The sequence below is a fragment of the Serinus canaria genome, chromosome 1A (assembly GCF_022539315.1).
Source record: "Serinus canaria isolate serCan28SL12 chromosome 1A, serCan2020, whole genome shotgun sequence".
NCBI lineage: Eukaryota > Metazoa > Chordata > Aves > Passeriformes > Fringillidae > Serinus > Serinus canaria.
The window spans coordinates 15,153,969-15,170,050 of NC_066314.1; the positions used below are offsets into that span (position 1 = coordinate 15,153,969).

Genomic DNA, 16,082 nt, shown 5'->3' on the forward strand with positions numbered 1-16,082 from the left:
TTAGCAATAAGAGCTGGGAATGCAGGTTCTGCTGTGAGGTTTGATTCCTCAGCGGTAGCTGTGCCTAGCCGAGTTCAGGGCTAGGCACGCGTTCATGTTAAATAGCAGCCAGCAATGTGCTGATTCCTCAGAGCATGCAGTGTCTGGATGCATCTTGGTGTGGAGCAGCGAGGCACGGGAGTGTTGGAGCAGTAGAAGTGGAGGAATGCTGCTGGAGGGCTTACTCGGGAGGAGATGGAGAGGATGGCATGGTAAATGGCTGTTTTGCAATTCAGGCTGAGAGCCTGGACTCCTGCAGACAGGTCAATAGGTATGCTTGGATTTTGTGGCCTTCTGTGTGCTCCAGTGGGTCATCGCTGAGCTTGTGTGCACAAATGGGGCAATGGGAAATGACAGCTTTTTGTCATGTTTTTGTGTCTTGCCTTGTTGCTGCAGCTCAGGAGTTTTAGATTAGTAGATGTGGTACTGTTAAGCCTGTGTGATTATGGAATGAATGATGGACAAGTTCTCGGTATCACATTTCCAGTGGTGGTTGAGATGTGGGTGGGGAGAGGAAATATTTAATAAAGTAGGGCTCTTAGGTCCCTTAGCTTTGCATTATCTGGCAGTATCCTGCCATTACTTTTAACATGTGATAAATAGTTTCATTCCACAGAATTAGAAGTGTGAGCTTAACTACTTTTTTTAATGTCATGTTTAGTTATCAAGTACCACATCTAGTTGTTCAGAAAGGGAAGGCTTTTTTTAGTCCTAGTCTGTGTTCTTCAGAAGCTGACAGTTAAGCTGCTAGCTCTGAAACTGATAAAATACAAAATTGATGTTGTTATGGCACTGAATTGTGCAAAATTCCATGAAAGCCTGAGTTATGTTTCACTATTTTTCATATGATTGCCACAAGAATGTTTGGCTCATCCCTCTGCCCTAATAAAGGTGGTTTTGGGCTGAGATGCCAGACTGAACTGAAGTGAGCAATGCCGTGCATCCTGCTCTGCAGGTGAGCTCTTGGAGCTGGTTTCGGATGGTGGTAGGGGGGACTAACCTGAGTTCAAGGATCAGACTGCTAGGTTTGGTTTTGGTTTTTTTTCCTCATTTAACTGTGGCACTATTGAGATGTGATCTGCTCAGCATGTCCTTGGTCAGAGGGTGGCTCTCAAGCAGCCTGGGGTTGGCTGCTGCTGTTTAGATGTGTGTGCCACTCCTTGGCATGGTGCAGCTTCTGCTCTGGGCGGAGGCATCACCCAGGCTTTGACTTCCTGCCTGATGCCTTGCCAGCATTGCTGTGTCCTGCTGACCTGACATCAGTACCCGGAGGGGGGGCGAGGAATTAAGGGCAGAAGCTGGGAAAAGTCTGTCCTGGCTCTTCTCTTTCATGATACCCAGTTTTAAAGAGACTGGTGGAAGGGTGATCCCAAATGAGGAGGCAAAATCAGGGGGCTGACTGACAGCTCTACTGTCTTTCCAGCTGGAAATGAATTCCCAGTGATATACAGCAGAAACTGTTCCCTACCCCTTCTCTTCCTGTGAGTGATATTGAAAGGTTGTAGAAGTTCATGATACAAATGAATGGCTGGAGGAGTATTATGTGCCAAAGAGATTCAGTGTTGTTTGAGACCTGGGGGAAAAACCCCAGCTGGAAGACTTTGTTTTGGCAAGGGAACCCTTTCTGTGTCTGAAGAGTGATCAGTGCTGCTGTTAAAGGTCAGGTATAGATACTGGGTGTGAAACATTGTCTGTGGGTACATACGAAGTACATACATGTGGTACTACATATGTGTGGTATGTCTTCAGCATCATTTTGGTACTAGAGTATTCAATCCTTAATACAGAGACTTCAGGACTAGGGAGAGGCATTAGCTGTTTAACCCCCAAAGTGATGACAGATCTGTTGGAAGAATAACAAAGATCCCATTTCTCCTTATTTTGTCTGCTTAAAATTCACATTTTGTTTTTTGACTGTATCACCACCAAATGTATAGGGACTCTTGAACACCATTCTGTGTTTTGTGTAACATATGGTCCCGTTAACAATTTTATAGTGAATAATTTTTTATTTAAGGAGTAATAGATCACATTTCCTGATGTTTTGTTTTTTATAGGTCTGGGGAATAAATGCTGTTCAGGAAGGCTTGAGTCAAGGGCAGCATATACCTCACTGATTTTTTTGGCTTAAAGTTATGTAGCTATTCAATGGTTTGTTGTGGTCTCCTCCTCCCTCTCTTACCCCCAGTATTTACCAGGCTTAATGATGCTCTCTAACTTCAAAGTCTTGAAAGCCCTGGTTGTAACTAAAATACTCCATTATTATGTTCAGAGAATTCTGTCATCTTGAATTGGAGGCTCTCTTGTCCAAACCTTTGTCAGGCCCAAATAAAGTACACAATTTTCTTGCTTTATCCTGTAACACTGGTTCTGTTTCTTTCCTACACAGACTTTTGCAGCTAAAGAATATCTGCATGGCAGCATCCATGCTAGGAGGAGAGATCACTTTCTCTAATGTGTTAGTTTTATGACACACAGTTTGATCAGAGGGAAAGCTTTTGACAGTAAGTGCTTAATCAGGGTTTTCAAAACAGATTTTCTCTCTGCCCACTGCCCTTAACCTGGCAGGTTAATCCATGTAATAATCTGTGCACAGAAATACGGACAACAAATTGTTGTTGTACTGTTGGGTGCTTTGAGGTTTTTATCTGTTTTGGTCTTCGAAGTTTCTGAGCATGCAAGTTTCCTCTTTGCACCTTGTGTTCATTGCTGTTGCTATAGGAAACACACTCCCAAACCAAAAAAATTAGACCTTTTCCTAGAGGCCAGAATTTACTAAAAGATTTATGGTTTAGTTGTGAACGCCCCTTAAAATTTAATGACTTAGTGCTGCTTTTTGTTATGACATAAGAAAAATGAAGTAAAGAGTCTTTGAAGCTACTTCAGACTTCATAAATATTAACAGGCTCTGCAGTCTTCAGAGAGAGTAGGTTCTGGATGTTTTTCTTCACCTTAATAGTATGGTTTCATTTGCACTGTAAATCTTCTTGTCTTGACTGAACTGAAAGAGCAGTTTTCAGATGCAAATCAGAAATACTGTATTTGTGGGTGGGAGCACACTTGCTGTGTTTCCCCTACCCTCTTGAACACCCAATCCTTTTTCCTGATGCATGCCCTGGGAACAGAAAATTTAATTCCACGGCTTACAAGACCAGACTGTTAGAGGTGCTTAAATGATTGAAAATGCAGATTTTTTGCTTCTGAGGATGATGGAAAGTAAAGATTCACAGCTTGCAGTGAAAAAATCCTTTCTATTTGCATCCTGGGCCACTATATATGTTTAATATTTGTCTGTGTTAATGAGGAAAAAAACTCCACAGCAAGTGTTCTCTAAACATGTCTTGAGTATACTCAAAATTGTTTCTAAGTTTAAAAACCAATTTGCATTTTAATAAAAACTGAAATTCTGTTTGGTTGCAGCTTCCTATAAACCCCAGGTTAATGCAGAAAGCTTTCTGTGGTGCTCCATAAAGAACACTTCACCTTTAGATACACTTTAGAGGAAGTTTGATGTATTCTTTTAAAACTTGCTCTAGGTGTCTCATCAGTAATTGAAGAGAATCAGTCTTTTTATTTCACAGCATCATGGAATGACTGAGGTTAGAAGGGACCTCTGGGGATACCTGATCCAACCCTTGGCTCAAGCAGAGCCAGCTAAAGCAGGTTGCTCAGGGGAAAGTCCAGATGGCTTTTGAGTATCTCCAAGGATGGAGACCCCACAACCTTCCTGAGCAGCCTGTGCAAATTCTCAGTCACCCCACAGTAAAAAAGTGTTCCCTGAGGTTCAGAGAGAACTTTCTTTGTTTCTGTTTGTGCCCCTTAGATGTGCTTCTGTCACCACCACTGAGCAGAGCCCAGCTCTGTCACCTCTACACCCTCCCTTCAGCTTTTTATCTACATTTATAAAATCCTCCCCATAAACCTTTTCTTCTTCAAACTGAGTCTAGTCCCAGCTCTCCCAGCCTCTCCTCACAGGAGAGATGCTCCAGTCCCTTTGCTGGACTATCTCCAGTATGTTCATGTATCTCTTGTGCTGGGGCCCTCAGAACTGGGCACAGCACTACAGTTGTGGCCTCATGTTTCTCAGGATGCTTTAAAAATAAGAAACTTCTAAAGTAAAATGTGCTTTTTTTTGTTTTTTTTTTTTTTTTGGACGCAGGTCCAAGAGGTCACTTTGGTGCTGTAAATCACTGATGATTTACTCTCTGATACACTCTGAGTACTTGTGCCCTTCCACAGGAGCTAATGTTCCTTGTTTAAAACACTTCAGCATTTTCCTGATCCCATCAGTGCAGGCTTTGACAGCTCTTTTGACCTGTGATTAAGGGATTTGTGACTGGGCTTGCTGGCTGCACATGCCTAATAACCATTGGATGCTGAGTCACATGGGGACATGTGTTTTTGGGGTGTGTTGATGCAGACTCCTGTCTGAAACAGAGCTCATTGCAGCTTATAATGAATGTGTGCTTACATTTGTGAGGGCACATTCCTGCTGTGGGCTGGTTTGGTTCTCCAGCAGCCACCCTCGTGCTCTCTTGGGGCTGACCTGCCCAGCCCTGCACTCCTGCATAGCTGCATCTCCCCTGAGATGAGCCTGGAGGGGAGCAGCTGCCTGTAGTCTAAACCCAGGCAAGTTTGGATGCTGGGTGCGGATATGGGGGATTCTGTAGTTGATGTTAAGTACAACATTTGTAACCAGGGGCTTTATTTTTAGGTCAACGGGGCTTCTATTTTTAGGTGACCACTTCTAGGTGGAGAATAAAGATGTTGGTGTAATGCTACTAACGCTGGTCATGGACAGGAGGGAGAGAGAACAAGAAAAAGGCATAAAGCACAAAATATCTCCTTATCCTTGGGTTTTGCACCAAACTCCTTGTGAAGGGATACTAATTTCTTTACCATTAAGTAAATGTAATGGTTTACCTTATATTTGCATGTTATTAATGTTAGTTTGTGTGGTTGGTTAAGATAGGATTTTTTGAAAGTTCTTAAAGAATATAGCAAAATCACGTGGAAAAAGCAGTTGGCAGTTGCTTGCCTTCTCTATGTCCAAATACAATGGTTATTAGGCACATCTCAAATTTTCTTATTATCCCCCCAAAAGTAACTTCACAACATGAGAGGTCTGTACTTACTTTAATTGGAAAGAACAAAACCATACACTTCAGGCTGGCCTGATGCATGCAGTTAATGACTGAGTGCAGTTAGTTTCCAGCTGCTAAAACTGTCTTACCAGATCTCTTGACAGGACTACCAGCAGTTTGTATTGGTATCTAGCATTACTAATGCTTGGCATTTTACCATGTTGTAAAAGCCACTTGTTCCTTCAATATTCATGTCAGCTCTCAGGGTTACTGACATAGAGAACACATCAAATTCACTGGTTTGGAAACGGACCAATATTCAGAGATCAAAAATTAGTATCAGGTTTTTCAGTGAAGGATACACAAGCATCTTTAGATGCTCTCAAGACAGGGTTTAATTCATAAACTAAAATTTATCATTAACTTGAATTTTGAAACTGTCTTCTTAAGTTAGAAATGTGCATGAAGAAGTTGACTTCTTTAGAGGTACCTTCAGAAAAAAGTCCTTCAGCCTCTCATTATGTATTTTACTACCTGGGGCTCCACATTCCTTCTGCATTCGGAAAATGGTTTACATGTTTTTCTTTCTTTCTCTCTGGATTGCTTCTCTGCATTCCCAGGTGTGAACAGTAACTGCTTCAAAATACCTTGCTGCCCTTCTCAAGGTCAGAAGTGTGTTGTAATTCCTGGGGAAGTGTCACAGGGCTACAGAGAGCTGGGCAGATTCCTGACTGTCAGCAGTTTTTCAGGAGTGTCACAGCCATAAGGGTGGGGAGACATGATGTGTCTGGAGAAGGATCTCTTAAAATGTAGGCATTTTTTGGACTTCACCTTGAGTAGTCCCTGCTGCTGTGTTAAAAGCCTGATGAGGATATAATTTTTTTTTCCATGTTGTTTTTTAGAGCCAGGTGATGTCTGTAGGTGTACAGCTTCAGGGACCCACCTTACACTGGGACTGATGAAGGTGTCTAAACCCTGTAATTTACTGTAATTTGCTCCAGATCAGAGTCCAGGGAACTGTATGGTTGTGTGCTTTGGGTAAAGGTGCTTCCCATGATACTTCTGTAGTAGTGAGACCATTACCAGTGTCAGACTTTATTCCAGGGATAACCCAGAAAATGGGTGAGCTTATGCTTTCTGTGTTGTCTGGAGGGAATGGGATGTCCAATTTAAGCCTTAGAGATCTTAGCAGTAGAGCCCAGTCTGAAAATACCTATATTTTGGGAGTGCAAAAAATTCTGGGAGTGAAGGAAAAAATAGCCTGGGCCCTTGAGTGTTTTTTGAAATGCACAAGTATTGCAAGGAGATACCAGGTTAGAACAGGAGAAAACAATAGCATTTTAAGCACCCCAAAGATGAAATGCTGTGTACCTTCAATGTGATATTCCTTGCAGTTACATGGCCCCTGATGAACACAACCTTTACCCGATCGAAAGCAAGTGCAAGATGATCTGTAATCCACAATACCATCTCTGAACTCATTTCTGTGTTAGGTGCTCTCTTCATCTTCTCTCTTGCTCACCCTTTCCCTTGTGAGACAGGGAGGAGAACCAAAGGAGTGCCTTCATGCACCTTGCTGTCTTTAGCTGAGATGTTTGATTCCCAGCAGCTGCCATCCTCTTTGGGTGGAGCAAAGATAGCTGAGAGGTTTGGAACTTGGGAATAGCAAAACATCCAAAGCATCCTCATGGGACTTAAACTAGGCTGTCTTTGGACTGGTGGTATCATCAGACAGCAGTAAAAACCATCTCTGAAGACTACTAAGTCTTGCATTGCCCTGCAAGGATTATGTCATTGGAAGGAGTAGGAAAAAGGGCAGTCTGTCTGAATGTGTTCTTTATGTAGTCTGACTTTTCAAAGCATTAAACCACTTGCAGGCATTATTACAGTTAGATTAAGTTTATAATTCTTTGCACTTCTGCAGCGCTTTTATCCAAAATCTCACACTCCTTTAAAAGCTAATCTACAAAGTAGATACCTCCAAGTGTCTGAGATCACTTTTTGTACCAAAATGTGGTATGACTTGGTTTTGTGTAAAACCCTGCACGGTCTCAGCAGCTCTGTGGGGTCACAGTGGCTGTGCAGTGGGAATGCCCTTCCCAACAAGCTGTGAGCAGTGTGGCTGAGCACGGTGATCCTTTAAGAGAACTGCCAGCTGCTACAAGGTGCTGGGCTTGCAAGATTTTCCTCAGATGTAAGAGCTTCCTGGAAACTTGCAGTAAATAAAACTAATGTCAAGAGTTTTCAAAACACTGCAGAAATGAGAGCTCTGTTCTCTTCCAGATTATCTGGAATAATAAGCAAGCCCTTTTCTATTTGGAAGAAATGTTCTGAAGACAGAACATTTCTGTTCTGACCCTTTTAATACTTAAGAAGGGTCTCGGCCTGTTTTGAAAAGCTTTGTTTTCCCTCCCTGGCAGAGTTGCTTATGTGGCTGATGATTGTACATGCATTCAACAGCTCTTTTTACTTTCAGCCATGGGAATAACCAGCCAAAGTGGGATAGTTCCGACTTCCCCAGAAAAGTATATTAGGCAATATTTTTACAGCAAATACACATTTTGTAAGGCTACTTCTGCTTCTTTCCTGTTTCTTCGAGTAGCAATTCTTCCTCAGTTTGAGGGCTCTGCCAACAAAGATTCCCTCTAATGCTGGATCACTTATCCCTCTTGAAAATAAATGAAGCACAAATACCATTTCTTGGAATATTTTACAGGAAGAATGTGGAGCTTACTTTGTTAGCAGTTTGAATTTGCTTGGTGAAGCTCTCTGGCCCTTGCAGTCCTTTGTTAAAGGAGAGCAAGCACAGTATATGCTTTTTGAGTACGAAACAAGGGCTGACATTTTCAGTCTGGTTTTCCTGGTGCAGTGCAAGCCTGGCTGTGTCCAATGTCCACTCTGAGTTTCTCTTGGATGGTTACAGCTAACCTGGTTTGAGACACTACAGTGATCTATTCAAAACTCATGTGTTTTGTTGTGTTTTGTTGTTAATACTTTGAAAATGCATAATTTTTTTTTTCTTTAGCAATAAGCTCTAAGTATTAAGCTGTTGTCTGTGACTCATTAGTCTGTTGTTGGTGACTGTTAAATCATGGAAAATCCTTCCATGCAGTTTGTATTCCTTATTGTCTGAAGCAAACTACAGCTGTTTGTTTTACCCTGAAGGAGGCTTTCTTCTCATCTGGCTAAAAGTTCATAATAACATCTGAGAGCTAATATGAAAGTACAGCAGACCTCATTCATTGAACAAAATATTTTGTGTGCAGATGAGTTTTGAAAACACTACATAGACTGACACAAAAACCAGTGTCTCTTTTCTTGTTTTTTTCCTATTTCTTCTTCTCATTTCAAAAGCTCCAGCAGAACTAACTGCTGGCAGTTACACAGAGTGATGTTTTCTAGAACTTCTTTAATCGGTGGTTTAGTTGCTGTGGGTTAATACTGCATTCTTGTAAAAGTCAGAAGAAAAGTCAGTTGAAGACCCAAATACTTACTGGAAACACTACAAGGGGGTTTGACCTTGAAGATGACTGAACGACCACAGATTGCTCATTGTGTGAAACGAGACATGGGAAACTGTGTTTAGGAAACAGATGCATTGCTGATGGCTCTGAACCACAGAGGAAGCACCAGCCACGAGCTCTTGAGGTAGATTAGCTACAAGTGTGCAGGTTTTCTTTCTTACAAGTTGATAATTGAAATAACTATTTTTAAATCAGGACTAACTAGTAGATTCATCTTTTATAGTAAAAGTTGTTTTGAAAATACTCATGACTAGCAATGTGATTACAGTCCAGTGTGCACCCGTGTGTAAGAATGCCAGGATGAAGTGGTCTGACCTCTTCTGTATGTTTGTTAACAATATACCAAATCCTAAGACTTTTTTTGCTGTACATATGTGAGCTCTTGGTCAAAGTTCTTACTGCTGGCTGTATACAAATCAGACCCAGCTTTCTGATCCCAGTGTCAGTTGTGATTCCTGGACACTGAGAAACCTTCACACTTACTAGGAAACAGTCTTCTAATTTGGAAAAACTTGCTTTCATGTCTCTGGGTTGTGTGTCTCCCTCTTCTGAAGCAAGAGGGAAACCCTTCTGAAGGAAGGGTTTTAGTAAGGAGAGGTTTTTATTTTGCTTGTTGCAATACATCTTTTGAAAAGCCTGATGCTCCTGGTATGCTGTGGGGCATCAAAGTTGAGTGCAACAATTAAAAGCTAGAACAGTCCCTGATTAAAACTGCTGTTTAGTTTCTGAAGCTTTTGTACTATCCAACAAATAGAATGGTTTGGCAGAGGTATCCATAGGAGATGAACTATCCTTTGATTGTGTATTTACAGCTTTTCTTTTCACCATAAAGACAGCCAGTCCCTGTTACTCATCAACTCTTCTTCCAAGACTAAGGTGTTGTTTAAAGCAGACTCCCCTTTCCAGCCATCCAAGTCCCTGCTCGAGTTTAGTCTGTCTGCCTAGATCCTGCAGCTGGATGGAGGCTCCAGGTGTCTACAGCAAAGAAATCCAAAGATATCATCTTTCTTTTCCTTTTTCTTTCCCTTCACCAAATTTGATGTTTTGTAATTTGTTTTTGGGCATATTTTGCTCTGGAGATTGCCAGTATATTCAGGAATAATGTGGTGTAGCTTTTACTTTTTTCTTTTTTTTTTTTTTTTAACTTTTATGCCAATCATGTAAGCAAGTCAGAGGCTAGTGGGAGTTCAGTACTAGCTGGTGCTTCCATCATATTCTGCAGTCTTGAGTCTACTTCTGACATGAATGCAAAAACTCTCAGAATTCCAAGTTTCCATGACTTTGAGAGACTGTATCTGTTAAAACATTTGTGTAGTATAAAGAAAAGGCTTGATATTCCTATACTGGAATTTGAGCCTGACTTGTAATTCAACTTTTGAGATCCTTCTTGAAAAGTGATATCTATGGTTTAGATTTTGAAATTCCAAGATTTAAATATGTGAATATTATTTAAGTAATTGGGAATAAGTTAGAGCTGTAACAAATCCCAGTTAAGAAACTGACAGAAGTGCCAAAAATGTCACTCTCTGCCTTCATTTGTATCCATCCCCACATTCTTTAGAGAATTTTCATGAGGTCTTTGGAGGTCTGTGGGTGTTCTCTGGGCTTCAGCTGATGATGTGGCCTCTCAGTTTTAAAGAGAGGCACCACTGGCTTCTCTCTGGCGTTGACTTGGAAAAACACACTATTTTATAGGAGTGGTTGGATGAAGAAAGGTGGATCTCTCCAGAAATCTCCTATGAAGAAAGGTGGATCTCTCCAGAAATCTCCTTTGTGCACTGTGAAAGCTTTGAAATGGGCACAGCTGAAGTGGTTTTATGGTGGCAGGTGGGTGGATGCCTGCAAGGGCTGTGGCTCCCTACTCCTTGCTTCCCCACTCCGGACAGACTGCTTGGAAAGACACACAGCATGTTCATGGCTCTCTGCCTCAGGGGACTTTGACCTTTGGACCTTTATGGTTGCCAACTGAAGTGTCAGCATGGCATAAATAAGTCAGATCAAGGAGTCTAATTCTGGCCCTCGTCCCAGCCTTAGAGGCAGACATAAATGCCATCCTCTAGCTGGCTTTTAACTTGTTTGGGCTGATTGAAATGATGACTGATATAATCTTATTTCTTTTCCCTTGGTTTCTTCACTTTGTTACTAAACTCTCTCCTGCTATCTTTGTGTTAATTTAAATCTATTTTGAGTCTGAAGGCTCAACATGTGCCAGGTTGCTATTTGCTGTCTTTGGCTTGGAATTATTTTAGCAGCCTGACAGGTTTTGCGTTGTAGCTGTGACATTTTGAGACAAGAAAGTACTGGGGGTTTTTTATAATAGAGCATGCAAAAAGTATGGTAATCTAGAGTGCTTTTGCAGACTTGGTTAATAAACCAAAAAGCTGATCCATGAAGTGCAGACACCATTGGATTCATCTGTTACCCCATGTTTGGGATCAAATGGACCATTCTGGCAGAGATTTTTTTTTTTTTCCTTTTCCATGTGTTCAGTACATATCATATTGAAACCTCGTGGAAAACTTGCTAGTATTGCTGTTTCAAGAGAGGAGCTGGTTCTCTTGGGAGAAATGCCACTTAGCCTGTGTGTATACTTTGGTGGTGATGCTAACAGCAGGCTCCCCCTTTGCAGAGAAGTGGAGCTGGTTTGTTGACATGCCCTGCTTTATTTAAAGACTTGCTCTAAGATAATCTTGTTCCAGTCGTTTCAAACAGCTTCAGAAATGTAGTTGTTAACTCCTGTGCATGACTTCTTGTCATCTGCAGTTATGAGGTGATAGAATGTAAGAGGCACCATTAAAATGTTAATTTTTTACAAACATGACCAAATTAGTATGAACTGGGCAAGGTTATGGTTATTACCTCAGCTGTTTGGTTTATTGTTAGGAAAAGGCTTTGTATCTTCCTTACAGACTTATGTAAAGCATAATTTCTGTATTTCCTTGAAATTATGGAATTTTTCTTTTGTTTTCCTTGGCTCTATTCTTCCTTGAAGGGGGCCTCAAAATTGCTCATAGAATGTGGCTGCACATCTCCATGTTTTGTCCCTGTTCCTGTGGCAGCCTGTGTGTGCTCCAGGCAGCTGGAGGTGGGGAGCTGAGCTGCCCTGTGTGTGTGTGTGTGTGAAGATGAGTGAGTTAGGATTGCCGGCTGGAGCTCGTTTCCAGCAGCATTGAGTGTCTGGAGTGAAGAGTTATTTTGGTTTTGTTTGCAAAATGAAATAGGTTTTGTCAACTAATAAAATTTGTGAGAAAACAAAAGAATGCATGGGAAACCTGAGTAATGTGTTTGTTTTTTTTTTTTCTTTCCCTGCCTGACTTCTCCATCATTCTTTCCAAGGTTATGCTACTTCCTCATAGGCTGCAGTCCCCATCTGTGGCTGTTGGTGGGGTGAGGGGATGTACTTTGCTCAGCCTCACCTTCATACTTCTCCATCAGTTGCCTGTTGAACTCTCACTACTGCTAAGTGTGTATGGCAGCCTCTTCCTGGGCTGGGCTGGTGTCTTATCTTCAGTCCTCTTCTTAGAGCAGTTAATGGTATTGGCTTTTTTGATAGCAGTTGATATTACAGGCAGAGGTTGTTGGGAAAGAGCATGCAGGAGATGCCCAGACAACAGCTGCTTCTTGGAAGAATCTGATTTAATAGCAAAGATTTCTGCTGAGTTTTGCTGTCCAGAGCATGTTAAAATCAACATGTGCAATGAAAGATGAAGTTATGGCAGAAGACCCGGGCAGTTTACTGAACAAAAGAGTTAACTTGTAGGATTGTGGTTCTATTCCTTAGTGATCTAGTTTCTCACAGGACTGTACCCTCTGCTCCCTGGTATGGCTAACCTAGCTGGGGGTCTGGTTTGGGTTTTGTTTCTTTAAAAATTTAGCATTTCTACTGTAAGCATGGGGACAAAGAGCAGATATTCTGCCTACAATGGGAATGATGTAGTTTGAAGTGTGAGAGCATAGAGGTTTGCTCCTGTAAGGAAGATTACCTTGAGCAGCAGGGCTTTTCAATCTGGAGCCTGCCATTTCACTAGGTTAATTATTTAAACAAGTAATTGCTGTTCAGATATCAAGGCCGTATTTTGGGTACAGTGATTTCTTTCTTTGCCCAGCAAATGTAACAGCAGTGCAGTTGGCCTTACATAAAGGGCTGCAGTCAGAAGAAATGCAGGAGGGGTCTGAGATAACTAGAGACCAGATTCGGTGCTTTCCTTTGTCACACAACTTCCTCTGCTATTTCCTAACTCTTCTACGTGGAGTAAAATATAAAATATCTCTCTCATCTTTTGACAAGCTGTGTGGGTGGAATGAAGGAGGCTCTCTTCCAGAGTGCTGCTTTCCAGCAGAGCTGCTGTCAGTCTGGTGGGAACTTGACCTTGACTTTTTTACTCTGTGGTAAGATTTCAAGGAATAGTTTACATGGCTTATACAAGTGGCTGTGTAGTACAGATAGTGCCAGAAATTAAGTTAATGCCTGAAGCCAGACTTATTGTATAAAACTTGGTCTTTCTGAATTACTTCTTCATTTAAGTTACTCTGATAAACCCCGTCTTTGTGTGTTGTGCCTGTCCTTTTACACATTATTTATGCAAGTTTTTACACAATATATTATGCACCTTCATTTAGAGGTTGACATGATGAGTAATTATAATACTGCTAACTTGTGTAATCCATGGTGTATTTTAACTTTCCCCCCCACCTTTCCTCTCTTGTGTACTTGTAGCACCAACTTCAGAAGCATTTCAGATTTTTGTTGGGAGAAAGTGACAAGTAACAAGTGACAAGAAGCATGGAAATGTCTTTGATTTGGAGATTATACACATTCTTTGTAAGCTCAGAGCCAGTAGGAAAGAGAAGATGCTGAATTATAGTAGTGGTTGTAATTGGCATGTGCTACCTATGTCTTTATAGTTCTTCTTGGAATTGCAATGTTATATTTAGCCACAAGGGGAGAAGTTAAAAATCTTTGTGCATTAACATTATTTTTATAACTGTATGGCAGTTGGAGAGCTACTGGTGTTTGGTAAAATGCTCAGTTCTTTTCCTCAGCTGTGTCTGTCTTTTGATTTTGGTAGTTGGCATAGCCGAAATGCTTGATTTTTTTGCAGCATTCACATTTCAGAAGGTTAATGAATTCTCAGATAGTTAAAACTTGGAGAAACAAGTTACAGAGTGTTGTACACAAAATTACTGCATCTTGGGAATCTTTCGCTGAAAATTTTCATCTGGGTAGTTTCATGTTAACTGGATACTCAAGAAGTTCTAGTGTTGGCTTCTACTGAAATGTCTCCCTAAATTGAGGGAAGACCCTCAAAAAAGACCATCCTGCTGTACTCTAGCCCTTATTCTTGTTCTCATTGAGGTACCCTGATAGTTTTGTGATTTGAGAAATATGAACCTGGGCCTGTGGTTTCTTAGTGTCACAAGGGTGGGGGCTTTGTTTTATCCCTGCCTGTGTAACGCAGCAGTTGCAGCCTCTGGTCTTTTGCCGATTAACTCAAGTAATTCCTCCTGTATGGCCTTGCCATAAGTGAAATCTCAGTGCACAGGAGGCTGGGCACTGTGGCTCTGGGAAGTGTTTCTCACATGTGAGAGGTGCAGAGGTGCTGAGGGCTGGGGCAGGCTTCCCTTCAGCCCTGGCTTGTGCTTGTGGCTGTAGGTGCACAGCAGAGTTGGTCAGGCTGTGCTCGTTAGCTGTGAGCTTGTCCTGCCTCACTTGGGTACATCTTTGTTTGTACACACAACAAACAAAAAGGAATGCACAGACATTCTTCAAAACAAGACAATGCTGTGTACCTTTGCTCTGTTTTCATAGGTTGCTGAGTGAGCTATGATCAGACACCCTGAGCTGGTGAGATACTTGCCTCAGATAGTCCTCTCAAAGAAACACCTGCTAGGACCAAGCCAGTCTGTGCAGACCTTGGAAGGATGTGCTCAAAGAATCTTTTTTAAAGCTTGGATTGCAGCTCATTTCTACAGTGTCTTTTTTTCCTTGCAGTACCTTAATTCTCTGATTTATCTGTAGTTACCCTCTGAAGATGAGCGTGCAGTTGAGATGATGAAAAACTTGGCATCAAAGAGGTGTCAATAACTTGGTCTTTTTTACCTTGAAGGGATATAATCAAAATTCTTCAAGGCTGGCAGGGCTCACAGTTTTTATAAACAGTCAGCGATTACCTTCTTAATAAACTTATTAGTTTGCATAAGATGCTCGTGCCAGGATATGTACTTCCAACTTTAAATATTTATTTTAAAGTAGGTTGCAAAAGACCAGCATTATTCTGAGTGTTGCGTCAAGTTAGACTTCTTACAGTTTCCATTTGAACAGTGGAAGAGGAGATAAACGCAGTCATGACTTAATCTTACCCTGTGTTAGTTGTGTCCTGTCCTTCTGCCCCATTTGTCACCCCGTGTCTCTGTTTTTATAGGCAGAAGCTGTGCTTGCTGAGGGCAGCACTTGCTGTGTGCCCCACCTTCTTTCCTGCTGGAAGCCCGCCTTTCTCATATGCAGAGGCTTCTTGCTAAGCTGGTGATGCTCATCTTCCTGTCTTCACCCTCAGCTCTGCCCTGACTAGTAGACAAAATTCAGAGCAAGGAAGCAGAAAAAAGCCTTTTGTCAACGCCAAGCTGTGACAAACTCTTCCCTGTCCTTCAGAGTAGGGAATGAAGCTCTTGAGTCCAATTTCTGAAATGTGCCTTGTGGCAGCTCCATAAACACTGTCTTTAGGGTGAAGCTTTGCAGCTGTTTAACCTCATTTAAGTGCAGGTGGCTCCTGTAAAAGGATGCTTTCTCCCTCTGCCCACCACCACCCCCAAATTTTTCTGTGTGGGAGTAGCAGAATCTTCAATAGTCTGTGCTTCCCTGAGTGAGACTGTATCCCTGTCTGCTCTGATTAAACTGACCTTGCCAGAAAACAAACACAAAAACGAGTTGCTCAGTAATGAGCTGATAAACTGCATGAGTGATCAAATGACATAAAGGCCGTGGCAGAAATTAATGGGGTTGCTCCTTTTGGTGTCAGCCTATGATCTAGTGGGCTTCAGGCTTGGCTGGGCTCCTCTGGGATTGGGATGGGGGCACAGCAGGGGAGAAAGGAGGACCCAGTGGGTGACCTGGAAGGGAGACTTTCATGTCAGGAATAGCCTTTATCATGCTGTGCTAACCTTTTCACAGGCTGTCTGCCATGGCTTGAGCTGGTGGCTCCTCCAGTCCATGCTGCTGCTGGAGATCCTCTCTGCAGGCAAAGTCTCTGTGCAAGGCTTTTTTGTGCAGCTCTTCTGGTGGCATAACCAGTCTCAGTTTTATTGTCTCCCACACAGGTGTCCTGAGGAAGAATGAGTTTCGTCTTCCTGTTCAGGAGTTAAAATTCTCCATTTACAGACAAATTAATTTAACAAAGCCTGTTAATTTTAAGTTTCACAATGAGAGACAGAGGTTTCA

At 41.9% G+C, this 16,082-nt stretch overlaps 1 protein-coding gene across 3 annotated transcripts in view; it reads left to right on the forward strand.

Moving 5' to 3' along the window:
- Positions 1-16,082, forward strand: part of GRAMD4 (GRAM domain containing 4) — a 72,961-nt gene that overhangs the window by 1,068 nt on the left and 55,811 nt on the right. The window contains exon 1 of one of the 3 annotated variants that reach the window (XM_018910234.3): positions 20-310. The exons of 1 other annotated variant lie outside the window; for it this stretch is intronic. In XM_018910234.3, the coding sequence (XP_018765779.1) occupies positions 135-310 (176 nt within the window). In that variant the 5' untranslated portion in view covers positions 20-134. Of the gene's footprint in view, positions 1-19; positions 311-16,082 lie in introns of those variants that run through there. One more of the 3 variants, XM_009086813.4, reaches the window with a different exon arrangement.